The sequence below is a fragment of the Leuciscus leuciscus genome (assembly GCF_965113295.1).
Source record: "Leuciscus leuciscus genome assembly, chromosome: 6".
Lineage (NCBI taxonomy): Eukaryota > Metazoa > Chordata > Actinopteri > Cypriniformes > Leuciscidae > Leuciscus > Leuciscus leuciscus.
This window is the reverse complement of record NC_138730.1, coordinates 31,187,716-31,204,480: the sequence shown is the minus strand read 5'-3', so window position 1 is coordinate 31,204,480 and position 16,765 is coordinate 31,187,716. Positions and strand designations below refer to the sequence as shown.

Sequence of the window (16,765 nt, the reverse complement as noted above, 5' to 3'; positions counted from 1 at the left end):
AAAAACATTTGCCAATATCTTTGAAACCGATTGAGACAAAACCACTGTAGGAAGTAAGGAAACATAGGTCGCTGGACATTCTCTAATGCCCAAATGTCAAATTTTTTATAGTAATTGGTAAAAAAAATCCAATCAAATTCATGTGTGGGTCATTTTATATGTGTTCATACATACAAATGTATGTAACTCCTAAATGAAATTTGGCTCACTCTGAGGACAAAAAAAAAAAAAAAATTGTGGGATTGTGCTTCTTGATGGTGCTATAATAGAACAAAACAGGAAATTGCCATTAATTACAATAGTGGTATGATATTAAATGCTACACTTTATGAATGCATTGGTGTACCATAACGAATCTCGTTATGTGTCTTCGGCACCATGCCCTGAAAGTACTCAAAACGTTATAATGAAATTTTAAAAAATGCTAATAACTTTTGAGTAAATTAGCGTATTGCAATGAAACTGGTCTTAATAGATCTCTTAGGTCATGCTGAGAACATAAATACCACGTTTGCCATATTTGGCAAAAGATTTCTATTTCAAATAAATCCAGTTATTTTTATTTAAATTTTATTAAATCAAAGAATCCTGAAAAAAAGTATCATGGTTTCCACAAAAATATTAAGCAGTTAAAACGGTTTCCAACATTGATAATAGGAACCATCATTAATAATTGAGCACTAAATCAAAATATTAGAACAATTTCTGAAAGATCATGAGACACTGAAGAATCTTGCTGTACAACAGACCGATCTCCCATAAGGCCACCAAAACGGAAAATAAAGTAAGATCCCGTATATTTTGTAATTCATTAACATAGACCTTTCTAACAGTTTTTTTATATCTTTGTGCAGTTTAACAAATTAACATGCACATTTCTTTTTGAACAGCAAAAAGGGAATTTGTCACTGAATAGTGTCTTTACATGAACATACCACCCTTTCTTAATCAAATTTTGTAATCATTAAAAAATGTCACCTTTCCTAAAGATGAAACAGGCGACTAATGGATGAATATTACACTGATGAGGAGGCTACTGCACCCATAAAAAACAATTTGCCACAAGCCCCTCAAATATATCCACTATCCAACAGGATTTGTTCGGCTTCTAATGAGCTACAACCAAGTCCTCAAGGACTAAGACAAAACCACCCCTCTGTATGGCACCAAAAGTCTCCAGATGTAACACAGATCACCGCAACTTCAAGACTATCCTTGTTGGAGATAAGTCCTGCCTCTGAAAGGCATGAAAGAACTCATGGGCCAGCATTACGCCAAGCAATTGACTTGCCTGGACCATCTTTGCCACTTCACCAGACTTCTCAGCAGCCATGGCAAGTAAGAAGTTCTGCCAGAAAATCACAAGACATCACAGAACATCACAGTGAATTTACGTGGCAACAGGTTACGACTTTACAGTCTCCCGAAAAGGCAATACAGTCACAGTGGCATCATGAAACACCCAGACCACAGAGAAAAAGCCTCTCAAGCGATGACCCATAAATAAGATGTAAGATTTTTTTTTGTTTTTTTCTATCATATATTCACTGTTAGTGTAAGGCTCATGTTATAGCAGGGGTGGTGTGGTAAACCTTTCAATACCTGTGTTTAATGTTTTAGCACTTCTCCATGACGTAATATCTAAATTATTATGGAGCAGCAGAGGAACATTATAAGGATGGTGATCTCAAAGCAAACAATATTCGGGAGATCACAGAGGCACAGAACCAAGTCCAAAACTTCCCTGGAAAGTGATCTTCAATCATGCGCAGTGACAAGACAAAAAGTGGTAGGTAACACTGTCAGTAATGCACAGTTGCATACTGTTATCACTTTTAAAGTCTGGTTGTAATTACTGTTGTAATTAAATGGTGTGTGTGATTAATCTAATGTTTTGACTTAATAGTGATGGCATGTTTAAAAAAATATTTCAGGTACTTAAACTGGGATTGCTGGGTGGAGTGGAAGGACACGGTCTTGCGGATTATGAGGCAAGCAATCAAAAATGACTTTGCCAAAGTGGTAAACTGGAGAGGTGTACATGGGAAAACACCTTTCCAAAGCTTGCAGCTTAAACACATTGTGATTGGTAAGTGCATTTTTATTGTGTCTAAGTCTATCTGGAACTTATTCCCTCATGTCATGAATGAATGTTAAAAGGTTTAATTATTTGACTGGTGGTGTCTTGTAATACAAATGCTTTGTCTCTATTGTTCATTTTATTTAAAAGTATATTTTATCTCTGTATTTGTATGCTCCTATTCTAGAGGCTGTAAGAAGAAATCCTGTGTGTGCACAGACAACTGAGCTGTAGGTCAAAAAAGTTATTAAAGGGTTAGTTCACCCAAAAATGAAAATTCTGTCAGTAATTACTCAAAATGAATAGTTGAATAAAGTCGCACAACAAGTATTCTCGTCGCTTGATAAACTTAAGGTTGAGCCACTAGTCACTTGGACTATTTTAAACATTGTCTTTAATAACTTTCTGGGCCGGCAAGTTTCAATTACAATAGAAGTCAATAGAAGTCAATTTTAATAGAATTAAAATATGGAGGAGTGAGACTGCTCTCAGATTTAATCAAAAATATCTTAATTTGTGTTTCCGAAGATGAACGAGGGAAAGTAATTACTGACAGAATTTTCATTTTTTGGCGAACTAACCCTTTAAAAGGTGGTTTCATCTAGCTGGAGGTGGCAGAAAAAGGACACCTTTGCAAACACATTTTAAGTTATTAGGGAATCTGTTTTACATTGTTGCAACTTATATTTTTACCTTTTTTGCACATCTGTAAATATAAATTGTATTTCATTTGTCTTTTGTAACCAGCTTTTTGTTTGTTTCTGTATTTTACAATTTATGCATGACACATTTACACTTTTGCTTTTACACTTTTGCTTTATTGTTTGTATAAATGTAATTTATTGCTTGGTTTCTGTTGCTTTTTAGTACGGTGGCCGAGAGGGCTCAACAAGTTGCAACAGAAGAAAACTCATGCAAATAGAAAAACCCCAGCAAATTAAGAAAACATCTTCATCAGTTTGACAGCACATGTGCTGCAAATACGCAAAACACAACCAAATACAGAAACGCGCTGCAAATGGCAGACCAACAACGCAAATATCTACTTGACAGTGTTTTTTTTTATTATTATTATTTAGTGGTTGCATTGTATTTGCAGCATGTGTGTTGCAGGACGTTGAAGTCTCTTGCCGTTTGCAGCGCGTTTTTTTGTATTTGATTGCATTGAGTATTTGCAGCATGTGTGTTGTCAAACTGATGAAGATGTTTTTGTATTTGCTGGTGTTTTTTCCTGTTTTCAATGTGTTGAGATCTCTCGGCCACCGTACTTTGGTTCGTTTCTGTATTTTATTATTTAAGCATTTCACATACACTTTTTTTTTTAAATTGCATAATTGCATTATTTGTTGTTACATTTTAATTTATTGCTCTGTCTTTTTATTATTCTTGTATTGTATTTGCTGTCTGGGAAGTAATGTAATGTAAGTAAAGCATATTATACTGTATATTTCTTGTACACATCTCCCACACCCTGAAATACACTCTCTGGCAGTGGGTAATAATCTCTTTCGTTTCCAAGTTTCCTGATTCCTTTTCTCCCCTCTCTCAATCATCACCCTCATGCTGTAGTGGCTGCTGCAGTAATAGGTAAGCCGTGCTTGGGTGTTACCCTCCCACCTCACTGTCATACAGGACATGTAATGAGAGAAAGATGAGAGTAAAAGAGAAAGAAAGAGAGAGAGAACACGTAGAGTTGCGGAGAGACAAAAAAGAGCATGCATATCGTGTAGGAGATGGAGGAGGTGAGAACATGGCTGTCATAAAAAACAATTCTTGTGTCTTTTGCTGCCCTGTTTTTTTTTTTTAGCACAGCTTGTCTGTAAAATCTATATTTCATCTCTTGAATTCAGAATATTATGATGTTGAGTTGGTCCTGCTATCAATAATATATTGATCATCGAGTCAAATGTTATATGCTTAGTATTGCTGATGCTCAAAAAGCCATTTTGCAGGTATAGCGCAGTAAATCTTACAAGAGCATTAGACGAGACTGCAATAAAGTTTAAATACCTAGTCGACATAAAAGTTTGGAGTGAATCAATCTGATCTGTAAACTATAAAGCTCTAATAGTTTCAAAACCAAAGATGCCTTAAAAACTTGCAAATGTGTTTCTAGATGAGTATTTTAATCTGCTGAGTGGTGCTGCAGTCCAGAGTGCATCTTCACTGATAAATGAACAAATAACCTCAGTCCATTCTACTCTTGCAGACACAGTATACAGGCGATGCTCATATCAATCGAATGCACATTATGACCGCAGAGAGAAAGATATCTAATTCAAAAGAGAGGGAGTCATTATCTCAAACACTTACTGTTTATTAAAGATGACTTTCAAAACTGGATTGATGCTCTTTTTGATGGTATGATTTGAAAACTTCAATTTGCCTCTTCAAATGTAACCATACACACAAACACTCTTTCAAACACTCTCTCAAAAAATTGTAAAAAATAATCATAAATAAATCAATCATTTAGGGATCTTCTGTTCTGAAAATAAAAATATATATAAAAAAACTCATTTAAAACAAAAACTCATAGCAGTAACTCAAAGCCTTTCATAAATGTTTGACATTCCCAAATGAAATGCCAATTAGTATGTTTCACATAATTTTTGCTGAGGCAGCATTCCAATATTTTAATTTCCTTCAGCCAATTTGCGAATATTCATAAGCTTTGTGGTAGACATTTCCCCCTAAACATTCAAAAATGATTAGGTGGCACACTTTAGTTGCGGAAGGTTTGTGCTATTTGGGGCAATATGGTTTACCAGAGTCTCCAGAGAGCTCATTATCCATATCCAAAGAGCAGGACCTTTAGCGGAGTCACAGGGGGTATTAAAACCCTGCCCTGTGTCTGTTCTTATTCTCACAGTAGTCCACAAGCAGGTGCCTAACACCCAGCGTATGGATTCACCTGCATTCGAGTCAGTTGCATGGACTCGGAGGGTCATGATCGCAGATCTCCACTCATTTGTGGCACACGTGTAAATGTCATTGAATGGTATAAATCGAATTTTTTTTAATAAAAAATTAGGGCAGAAATGCTGGTTTCAGCTCTACATTCAATGCCATGATAGCATGTCTATGTCAGAGGCTGACAAAATGAAGAATAATGGAGTTTTCAAGTAGGCAGGGAAACTGATTTAAAACCATCTGTCATAGAGCTAACATTTTTGTGTATTGCAAGGTGATGTCCTTGGGAAGAAGGCAACGTGGTTGATTCGACCAAGGGAAACAAGTTACTAGGCCGAAACAGCAGCTATAGGAGGGCCATTATTTATCTGACTTTAGCTAAGATACCAAGACTACCGGTGTGAAGGTGGATGGCTTTGAATGTCTGTTTCAACAAAAATATAAGCATTTCAAATGTTCGTCAATTTACATTTGCAGGCTTTGTGCTACTTGCAAATTGCCAAACAGTCTGAGGTAATGTAGAATTGGGCTGGTAACCAAAAGGCTGTAGGTAGTACAAATAAATGCTAAAAAGTTTACGCACATCCAACAACACTTTAACAGCATCACAAAACATAAATTACAGAAATAAATCTGTATGCTACTATATTACATTATCATTATTATTATTATTGTGCAAGATCTCAATCCAGTGTATCTTCATCAGTCACTCATTAACATACAAATATTCGGTAACACTTTACAATAAAGGCTCATTTGTTAACATTATTAATGTATTAACTAACATGAACTAACAATGAGCAATACAGTTGTTACAATGTTTATTCATCTTTGTTAATGTTAGTTTAAAAAAATACAGTTGTTCATTGTCTGTTCAAGTTAGTTCACAGTGCATTAACTAATGTTATAACAAATACAATCTTTGATTTTAATAATTTATTAGTAAATGTTGAAATTAACATTAACTAAGATTAATAAATGCTGTAGAAGTATGTTCGTTCATAGTTCAAGTTAACTAAATTAGTTAACTAATGAAAAATTATTGCTACCAAATATTCTTTTACCTTTAACCATAATTAAGATGCCATAAAAAGTTGTAACATCCATCCATCGAAAAAAACTCGGTCATCATTTGTAACATTACTGTAGAACTCAGAAGAATTCATTTTGAAGAACACCCAAAACAACATTGGACCCCATTGACTCATTGTACAAAAAAAAAAGAAGAAGAAAAAAAAAGAAAAACACCTCTAATACATTTTTCGAAATATCTTCCTTCATGTTCCAAATAAAACAAGAAAGTCATACAGGTTTGGAACAACACGAAGGTGAGTAAATGTTGTGAGAACTTTTATTTTTGGGTGAACTATCCCTTTAAAGGGAACATGTGCTCAATATGTACTGTAAATACACAAGGTTTTCTGTCATTTTTGTATACTGTCTCTAAGTACATTGTGTCCACAAGGACTTTTTATCAAATAGATAACGTGGTGATATCTTTGATCCTAAACACTTTACCTGAGTTTGGATGACAGAATAAATTATATTTTAATGTTAAGTTATATTGATAGCATTAAATGCACCCATAATTACCGGATAGGATGGGATGGATGGCAGAAAGCGAGTAGATTTGTTCTAAAGATAAATCAGCTCTTAAAACAAGGTCATGCACACAGTGCCGGCCCGAGCCTTTTGGGGGCCCTAAGCAGAATTTGATTTGGGGGTCCCCTCCCACCACGCAGAGTCACCTGTGCTTGACGATTATTGACACAATGTCACGCTATAATGTTGCACTATAAATTAATACAATGAGGTTATGTATATTAAAGTCCGCGTGAACCGGAAGTTGCAAACGACTTTTCTCCAGTGCTGTGACATATTTCCCAGTGAAAAGGAATATTGAACAGAGGGCAGGGTTTTACTCTAGCGCTCCTCCTCTCCATCTCTCGCTCATTACAGACTAACGATTTGAGGGGAGTGGTTAAGCGTTTCCCAAACCAAGCCGTCAAACCTACGTCATCAGGGAAGGTCCTCCAATGCAGAGGGGAGGGGCATTTTCAGATTTTGATTAAAGATTACGAAGCCAAAAAATTTTTTTCTGTGTTATAACTTGCACGGATTAATTGTTCACCACAAGACTAGTAATATGCGCTAACAAAGTAAATAGGGTCCATTTTGATTTCAGTTGGACTTTAACACAAAATAAATACTTAATAAAAAAAATAGATACTTAAAAAAGTTCTAACTTTTTCTTTACTCTTTTACTAACTCTTGGAAACTTCTGAAAACAAAGTGTCACAAAACATATTAAAAAAATTATTTGCAAAATATCCTCCAACGTTTTGCAACACTTTGCAGTTTGAATGATGTCTTGTATGAACATGACGGAGTATGTTTTTATGTTTCCACTGTTCGATCGCGCCCGCGACTCACACACTCACACACACACACACACACACACACACACACACACACACACACACACACACACACACATTCCAGCTTTGTAATCTTCCACTGTGATGTTTCCAAGCACATTTTTGCGCGCGTGAAGAGGATGAATTTTTTTCCGCCAATATGGGAACGTGAGTTTAGTACAAAGCCTATGATAAAGAATAGTTTACCATCCAAATCCATCGCGAATGTTGAAACATTTTGATTCTAATGAGAGAGATACGTGAGCCCAACGCCGCTTACTTTCACTTTCGCTTTAAATTATTTCGTTTTGGCTTGTTTATAGTTATTTTTTTATTCTTGTTCTGTTCTGAATATCATTACATTTAAAGGATAAATCATTGATCAAATCAAATTTTTGTGACATGGCTTAACATTACCGTGACTTTGCGCACAAATTGTCTATGCACGCGAGGTTATGCGCATGACTCAAACACTGGCAGACACAGCAGCAGTTGTAGGCAGGTATATTGATCATGAAATCAGAATTTTCTTGTCTTGAATTATTAATCCTTTCATTCATTTATGTTACTTGTTTAAGTTAATTAATATGTAAAAAAAAAAAAAAAAAAAAATCGATTGGGGGCCCCCTGGTGGCGAGGGGGCCCCAAGCAGCCGCTTAGTTCGCTTATGCCTCGGGCCGGCCCTGCATACACATTAGCAGGGTGATTGAATATAATTAATTGAAGACATCATGAAGAAAAGAAATAGAGCTGAGTATGTGCCAGTGTTTAGGGTCCTTTTTTTTTTCAATTTAGAAAAGAATTGTGCACCCAAAAATGTATATTTGGTCATCATTTACTCCCTCTTATGTTGTTCTTGTACATGCAGTATGCAAAAACCTGTGCAAATATGGTGTTTTTATGGTGTTTAAGATGTTTTTGCATACAGAACATCAATCATCCAACTTATATTGTATCAGGATGTTAATCAACAAAAGCAAAAAAAAAAAAAAAATGTATAATCATCATCAATATAGACATGTATAGAATAGAGAGAAAAAAAGTTGTAGGTACATTTTGCTGGCTTCCAGTGTTGAAAAACTTCCTAGTTTGTTGTGATGGATGGGGTGTAACATGTATGTGTCCTTTATTGCCAGTTGCATGTAAACATGAAGTGCAACTAATTGCCACTTGCCCTTTTTTATGATAGGCTAATAAGTGGTTCAATGTGTTTTTTACAATGTTTGGATGTTGTTTGGATATGTGCCTCATGATTTATTGCAAAATAAATGCGAATATTATAACAGTGTGTAGTTTTTTCCCCTCTACTTATGTGTAGGAACGATCAAATCCCACAATGTGTGATCTCTGAACTATCACCATTGTGCCCTTGAGCAAGGCACTTAACCTTAGGTTGCTCCAGTGTAATAATAAGCGTACTATCCAAAGTTGCTTTGCATAAATTGTCAGCTAAATTATAAATTAGAGCAACATTAATGCATAACTTGTTCCCCCAGCAGAAAAGACCAACATACATTTCCATTCTTGTCCAGGCTGGTCTATGCTTGTTAGTGGTGAGCTGGTGAAACTAGTCTGGTGAGCTGTTCTTGCTGGTTAAGGTACAGTTGTTAAGAAGTTTAGTAGTGACACCAGCCCACCAAAAATCACATTCAAAGCACAACTGAGAAGAAAATTGTATTGCAATTGTCTCTGCATATTATTAAGGCACTGAAGAAGGTAATGTTGTGACTGAAACGTTTGCATTCCTCAGTAAAGCTGTTTTTTAATCTAACTTTTTCGTTGTTGTTTTTTCACCTTCATATTGTGTAGACCTTTGTGCAAATTTTTGCCTTGCCTATATGAAAGTTTTTTGAACATTTCCCAAATTTTTTAAAAACAAACAAACAATTAATTATATAAATAAAAGTAGTGTATAGCGCAGCTCACATTATTTGGTATTGGAAGTATTTGATGAGAACTGTTTGAGTTCATATAAAAATCTCTTCTTCTGAGTGACTTTTGACTTAACAAATTTGATCAACTATGTTAGTCTTTTTTTTTTTAGCAGGATCATTACTGTTACCACATGGCCATTAGTACCCAGAGGTGTAAAATACTTGAGTAATTTTACTTGATTACTGTACTTGAGTATTATTTTTGGGGATTTTTACTTTACTTGAGTACAATTAAAAATCAATACTTTTACTTAATTAAATTTTTTAAGAAAAAAAAGTACTTTTTACTCCTTACAATTTTATTTATAGTCAAAAAGTACTTCTTTTTTGGAGATTACTTCATTCTATTTTCCCTTGCTATTACCAAACCAATTGAATTGCGCTGATGCCCAGTTTAATTTAAATGTCATTTATTCTGCCAATGAGATTCGTTTTCACATTCCATGAAATTGGTCAGACATGTTCATTGGTCCTTTGGAAGTGACTTCATGTCGCATCTATAGAGAGCCTAAGTCCCTACCCTTAATTGGACCACCATGGGACCTTATTTCGGAAAAATATTGTATGGTAGTCAATGGCGAGAGACAACAAATATTTTGATCTCGTTTGAATTGTGCCCTGAATTACACATATGATGTTTGTCAATTTAAAAGATACATTTTAAAGTCAAGAAAGTCGCAGTTTGATGTAAAACTGTTGAGGTATAAGACTGTGAAAATACGTAATTACAAAGACTACAAACCCAAAAGGCGCACATGTGACGTCATACCTTTTCTCTCAATGAATGAAGCTAACTTTACTAAAGCTAACATCTGTCATTTTTTCTATAGTCTTACGTTATAATCGTAACGTTACGCCATCATGCCTGAGTGTTTTGTACCAGACTGCACACATACGAGCAACGGATGGTGACGTACATAGTGCGAGATGAGAGATGTAGTTCATTGAGCAATTTTCACATAAAACTAAATGTTACTCTTCTGTTTTATGACAAACTGCGACTTTCTTGACTTTCATAGTTATCTTTTAAATTGGCAAACATCATATGTGTAATTCAGGGCACAGTTCAGATGGAATAAAAAGATAAGTTGTCTCTCGCCATTGACTACCATACATATTTTTTTCGAAATAAGGTCCCATGAGCCGGAAGCGGAGGGGCGGGACTTAGGCTCTCAATGCACAGCACCTTAACCTGGAAATTAGAGAAATTATAACAGTCAATCAGTGGAAGAAAATAGAGGAAGAACGTGATTCAGCTGCGAACCCGTGGCCGTACCGTAGCAAATTCTTTTCTTTTAGTGGGCAAAAGCATGTTTAGTGGATTGTTTAAAGCATGTTGCATACTGGCATTAGATAGTAGTCTTATAGTTTGATAATTAAATACAATTAAATACAAACAGTTCTAAAGCAGGATAAAACCTTGTATGTGGTTCAGTCACTTCATGTTTTTAGAGATTAAAAGCTTAAACAAGAATCTCGAGTTTTCATTTTTGCTTTTACTATTACTTCTCTAATACTCAAGTACAAATTTAATGTGGTACTTTTTTACTTTTACTCAAGTACGATTCTGGCCAGATACTTTTACTTTTAATTGAGTAAAATTTTCCCTCAGTACTTGTACTTTCACTTGAGTAACATTTTTGAGTACTTTTTACACCTCTGTTAGTACCACAAAAAGCTTTTAGCAAAACAATGGAGTACTCACTGACACCTCGGATATAGATTTTCTAACTCCCAACAAAAGAAACTTCCCCAATGACTGGGTGATTATCACACTGCAGAGCACCCACAACTTTCATTTTGTTGTCATTCACCTTGTTCTCATCCCCTTTACCTTGTGTTTTCATTAGAAGAGTACAGTTCGAGGCCTCTAGCATGCCTTGTAGGACGACCTTAGTGCTTATTTCACGGTTTCCGAAGAAATGCCTGTGTATCACAATGCTTTTTTTTTCCATGTTCACACCACTGCTATTTCATGAATGCCCAAGGCCACGTTGTCAATATACTAGACATAAGCATAGAAACCTAAAACCTTCATGGCTGAGTCACTCTATAGACTGTCTAGCCCATCTCCAGAGGTTCTTTGTCTGTTAACGTCACTCTTGTGTTTTCTCTCCAAATAAGTTCCATCCTAACCGACCTTGTACATATATATGGGCTCAGCTGAGTGGAGCTGAAGCATAAAAACTAGGTGAGCCTGCCCAGGGGCCTCCTGAGTACAGAGCAGCGCTGGCCTGCATTCAGCTTTAGCCAGCCAGCCAGGCTTCTCACATCTGCCCTTGCCCCCTTTTATTGGCTGAACAGATGTGACCAACCTCCCATGGGCTGTGTTGAGTTTTACTTCCTCAGCTCCTGTCCACATCCTCTCCAAAATGGAGTTTATTCTGACAAAACCATAATTTGGGTGCACTGGGCCAAACGACTATCTGCATATTTAGACAATAGTTCCAGTATTATAATTTGATTCATTTTTTAGCATAATTTATGGATAGGCAAAATATTTTTGCTCTGTTTATCACCACAAAAAATGTAAAAGGTTTATCTCATAAAATAAAAAGGTGCATCATAAAGCATAAAAACAATGGGTCTCATTCACTACCCATGGGTAACCATGAGTAAAACCAATGCGTCTTCATTCAGAAAACATGATTTATCAATAAGATAACACTTACATTTGTTCTACATTTAGGATGAAATTTATAACTAACTCAAATGTTACATAAAGAACATGAACGATTTAATAATGCATATTGTAGGGTTACTTGTTATAAATAAATAAATAAATAAATAAATAAATAAATAACTTTACAATTAGTCTTACAATTAAAAATATAACATAAAAATGATTTGCATAGTATGAACCTTCATTATAAGGGAATGAGATGCAATATGAATAATATAATCTAAACCAGAAAATTTAATCGTTTAAATTAATATATTTGTTTAGCTTACCTTTGCTGATATCCTGATATTCCAACCACAGCTGACGTTGGACTTGCTTGTTGGGATACCATATGGTACAGGATTCCTCAAAGCCATACACTGCCTCCTGGATAAAATGGTTGCCAAACTCTTTTAAAATGGACACAAAGTCACTGCGCAGGGTAGCCCCATCCAGTGAATGAATTGCTGAACTGAAAGCTGAAGTAGAAAGGCAAAAGAAGGAGGCTTCAGAGAATCACATTAAACTTTAAATTCAATTTCACATCTCAATTAAAAGCAGAAGCTGTATAATAGACCAAACAAGAGAAAAGATTCCAAATGAATTGAGCTGTTAAGAAGATTTAAAAGCTTTACAAATAAATGTTGATTTTCAGTGCAGCTACAATGTGCTTGAAGTATTCAAAGCATTATTGCCAAATGGTGATTTTTAATAGAGTTACACACACTACAGTGCAGTTAAAATGACAAAGCAAAGAATGTGGGAAGAGAAAGAGTGAAAACATGATCTGTCAGTGTGCTGAGTGAAATGCTATCTGGGGAAACAAAGGAAGGATAAACAACAAGGCCTGTAGAGGTATTGAGTGCTTTTGTGTAGGTTGATGTCTGACCTTTTAAAAACTTGTACTGCTTTTTTTCAACACAGAATATACATCATAAAATTAAATGTAAGCTTTTAGTCATAGAATTTGAATTTCCCTGCGGTACTTTAGAATATAAAGTACTTGTTTGCACGCACTTTTGCAAAAGTATTGAAGACCTCTGAAAATGTTTGTAGACAGCAGAACTCAGTGGTTTGCAAGTTGACAAAACATGTTATTCATTTAATAGAAATGTTTCATGTGGGTATTCGAAGAATGGTCCAATATTTCATCACAATGACTTAATGACAAATGTTGGTCAATCATTTGGGAAAAATAAGGCATTTGCCAAATTCAGCTTTCTCTCACAACCTTCATGCCCAGGTTTGTAAAATGACTTCAAGTGATAAGATGCAGAAAAGGCAGGGTAAAAAAGTGGTAAAAATCAGAATTTTAAATACAAAAAACCCACTTCTCAGTCATTTGAAAAATGAATCCTTTAATGGTAATGTGATGAGAAGAGAGGGGAACTGGTGCAAGCAATAAAAATAAAATTTTAAAGGCCAGTCAGGCCATTCATTAATACAGAGTATTCTTTTAGAACTGCACTTGGGATCTGACATCTGCTCATTAAATATACAGTGTTCCTTAAACAAATGAAGCAAATGCCCTTGCAGTGGAAATATGAGGCCAAAATAAAACTAAAGTGCCAAAAACAAAAACTGTGTAACAATGCCAACTTTATCCATCTTTGAAGGTTGCTTTTTGTCTTCTTTGACGCCAAATTGTGTAGTTTCTGCACCACTAGCGTCACAGAATTGGAAAAAATAAAGAATGTTCTCAAACTGGTTTCCTGAACATTCCACCAATCTGGCATTGATTGGTCAAAAATATAGTCCCACCCTCAAACTCACACCATTGGTTGAGTCAATGTTGCTGTTTCAGACTGCTTAAACAGAGTAATGTTTTGATACCAACAGGTGACTTTCTTTTGATTCTCTCTTAAAGCCACACTAAGTAGAAATTGTGTTTTTGTCAAACAGCGACCCCTAGAGTCGCTGTGGAATACTTGCACTGTCGTAAATTATATTATAACATTTTTACATGATTGCAGCTAAATCACAAGTAAATAGTCTATAGTCTAGGCCTACTGTATAATTTAATTTGTGTTGTTTTTATTGGAATGTAAACATTACAAAATGCCAGATAACATCAATTAAGTTAAATGTACGTCGCATTATTTCATAACATTGGCCGTTATGATGTCATTAGACATGATTATTGCAATTTATCATAATAGTTTGCAAATTGTGCTCGTTTACACTATTTACAACCTCTACGTTCGGCTTATTTATGATAATTATGTGAGATATTGAAAGCTGTTCTCATGATAATCGCAGGAATCAACGTGATAAATACACCTCACAACACCTGAGTTCAGCTGGCAAACTAATTCGTGAGGCATAGCTATCTGATTTATCAAAACGATTCCATTTACACCTGGTCACATAAATGTATTTTTGCGAAACGGATTTAAATTCGATCTTCAATTCTCGCGCTATATGCAGATTTAATGGAGTGCACGTCACCGCGAGATATGAGCTGCATTTTATAGATCATCAGCTAAAATTTCAAAATCAAAGACCGCAATAAGAGAGAGCAGTAACAGCCCTGGTAAGATCATTTCGTTTCTTTACTTTTAATGATGAAGATTGTGTTTTAAGCGTCTGCGACTTACTTTCACTTTGATTTGCGATAGTTTGCACGTTGGCTTGATGCAGTTGCTCATCTGCGGTGATGCGTGTTCCAGCGCGTCGTCATATCTGGATATAACATAATAGCCTATACAACGCTCTCACACGTTTTTTTTTTTTTTTTTTGCATTTTTGGGAGGAGTACAATTTACATATGTGGTTTCAACAACCATATGCATTTACACTTGTCCAGTTTCGTCTGGAATGCGTCTCAGATCTCCTCCTGAAGTGGTTTGAGGGATCGGATTCAAATCCGTCTCAAATGCGTTTCGGAGGGCATTTAAACCTGGACTTTTCACGATCGGATAGCTATCCGATCTGAGAAAATGCATGAAGTGGCCAGGTGTAAACAACCCCCATGACAAAAACATACGCACGAAAGCAGAAAACAAACGCTGGTTGGCCTCTCACGTCCAAATTTGACGAAGTGGTGGGGGAAGTGACGTATGCCGTAAAGCAGTCGAATTTTGTAGTTCTTTTTGTGCTCTTGTTACTACCCGAACCCCGAAGTTACATAGTGCCAGTAAAAGCGATACAGACCCTGTCAGGCTATGGCAGACGTGTCATTCAACCTATTGTAAGTTGATGTACCATCACAAGGATCTTGGAAATATATTATGAAGGTTGAAAAGTTACATAGTGTCGCTTTAATATAAAGCTATATAGTAAAGCTTAATAGTAAAAAAAAAGCTTTAAGTCAGCTTTAAGTCCCCTGGTTTTAAACACACTCACCATCTGGGATCAACAAAGCACTGAAAACTGCCTTTTACACCAGCAGGCAGCCATATTTGTTGGTATTGAGTTTTGCTTCACTACCCACCCAGCACAGTGAGGGCTCCATAGTGAGATCACTATGAAAAAGTTATGGCCAGCTAGCCTGAAACCTCTTCCTAACCACACAATGTACTGTAAGCTTAGGCCAGTCAATATTTCTTTTCTTTTTTTGTATTAAATACTTGATCAGTATAAATAAATGGAAGAAGAGTGAGGGTGTTTTACCTTGAGAGAGGGTCCACTGATTGAGCTTCACATGGTACATAATGGATCGTAGCTTCCAGTGCTGAACCAGTGGGTAACCTGTAACCTCACTGTAGTTTACCATTCCTAAAATATACAGAGGGCGAGAAACAATCATATTTAAATAAATAAATCAATATATATATATATATATATATTTATACATATACATATACATACATACATACACACACACACACACACACACACACACACACACACACACACACACACACACACACACACACACACACACACACACACACACACACACACACACACAGTACTGTGCAAAAGTCTTAGGCATGTTAATATCCCCCATATTAACATGCCTAAGACTTTTGCACAGTACTGTAAAAGACCCAATTTAAGATCCAAAGCAATTGACGAGGTCATGGATCTCAAAGTAGGATTTTGCTTGGGTTCTGCTTTGTGTTGTGTTGACAGTTGATGTAGAATAAATGTATGACTGTGAATTCCTAAATACACTGCCAATCCCAGTATGAAATGATTTTTAAAATAGTGTTTGCTAATTCTAACTTTGCTCAATTAGGTACTTTCTCTAAACAGTTTTTCTGTCAATTCAAAAATGAGTCTGAAAAATTAAAGCACTGACTTGAAACAAAAAAATAATGCAGGATTTCTGATACATTTCTACACATTGAGAATAAACCACACTTTTTAATATTATTATCTTATCTGGATTATCTTAAAGGACAAGTTCGGTATTTTACACTTAAAGCCCTGTTTTCAGATCGTTTCTGATGAAATACAATGGTTAAGATTGAAATTTGGACAAATGCTGCTGGCCCGAGAATTTTCGGTTTCTGTGGTAGCACCCCCCACCTCCACAATGGTTGCATAGGTGCACTGGAATAATCCTTCCTAAAACGCATTAAACTTTCGTTTACAAAGACGTGAAACTCACCGAGTGGTCAGGGGTGTTCACTGATATGCTCACACAAAAATCTGCAAAAGATGCTTTCCAACAGGTTTTATCGTAGTTTTTGTCCAACTCCATTGACTTGTATTGGATGAAAAACTACTTGTATTTCATCAGAAACGATCTGAACTTGTCCTTTAAAGTATGATGTAGACTTGGAATTAAGCCTTTCCCCTTATTATTAGA

General features: G+C 35.7%; 1 protein-coding gene across 3 annotated transcripts in view; it reads right to left on the bottom strand.

Moving 5' to 3' along the window:
• Positions 1-16,765, bottom strand: part of astn1 (astrotactin 1) — a 247,725-nt gene that overhangs the window by 85,772 nt on the left and 145,188 nt on the right. For all 3 annotated transcript variants that reach the window (XM_082172607.1, XM_082172608.1, XM_082172609.1), the window contains 2 exons: positions 15,619-15,723; positions 12,297-12,485 (listed from right to left, as the gene is read on the bottom strand). In XM_082172607.1, the coding sequence (XP_082028733.1) occupies positions 12,297-12,485; positions 15,619-15,723 (294 nt within the window). The remainder of the gene's footprint in view (positions 1-12,296; positions 12,486-15,618; positions 15,724-16,765) is intronic.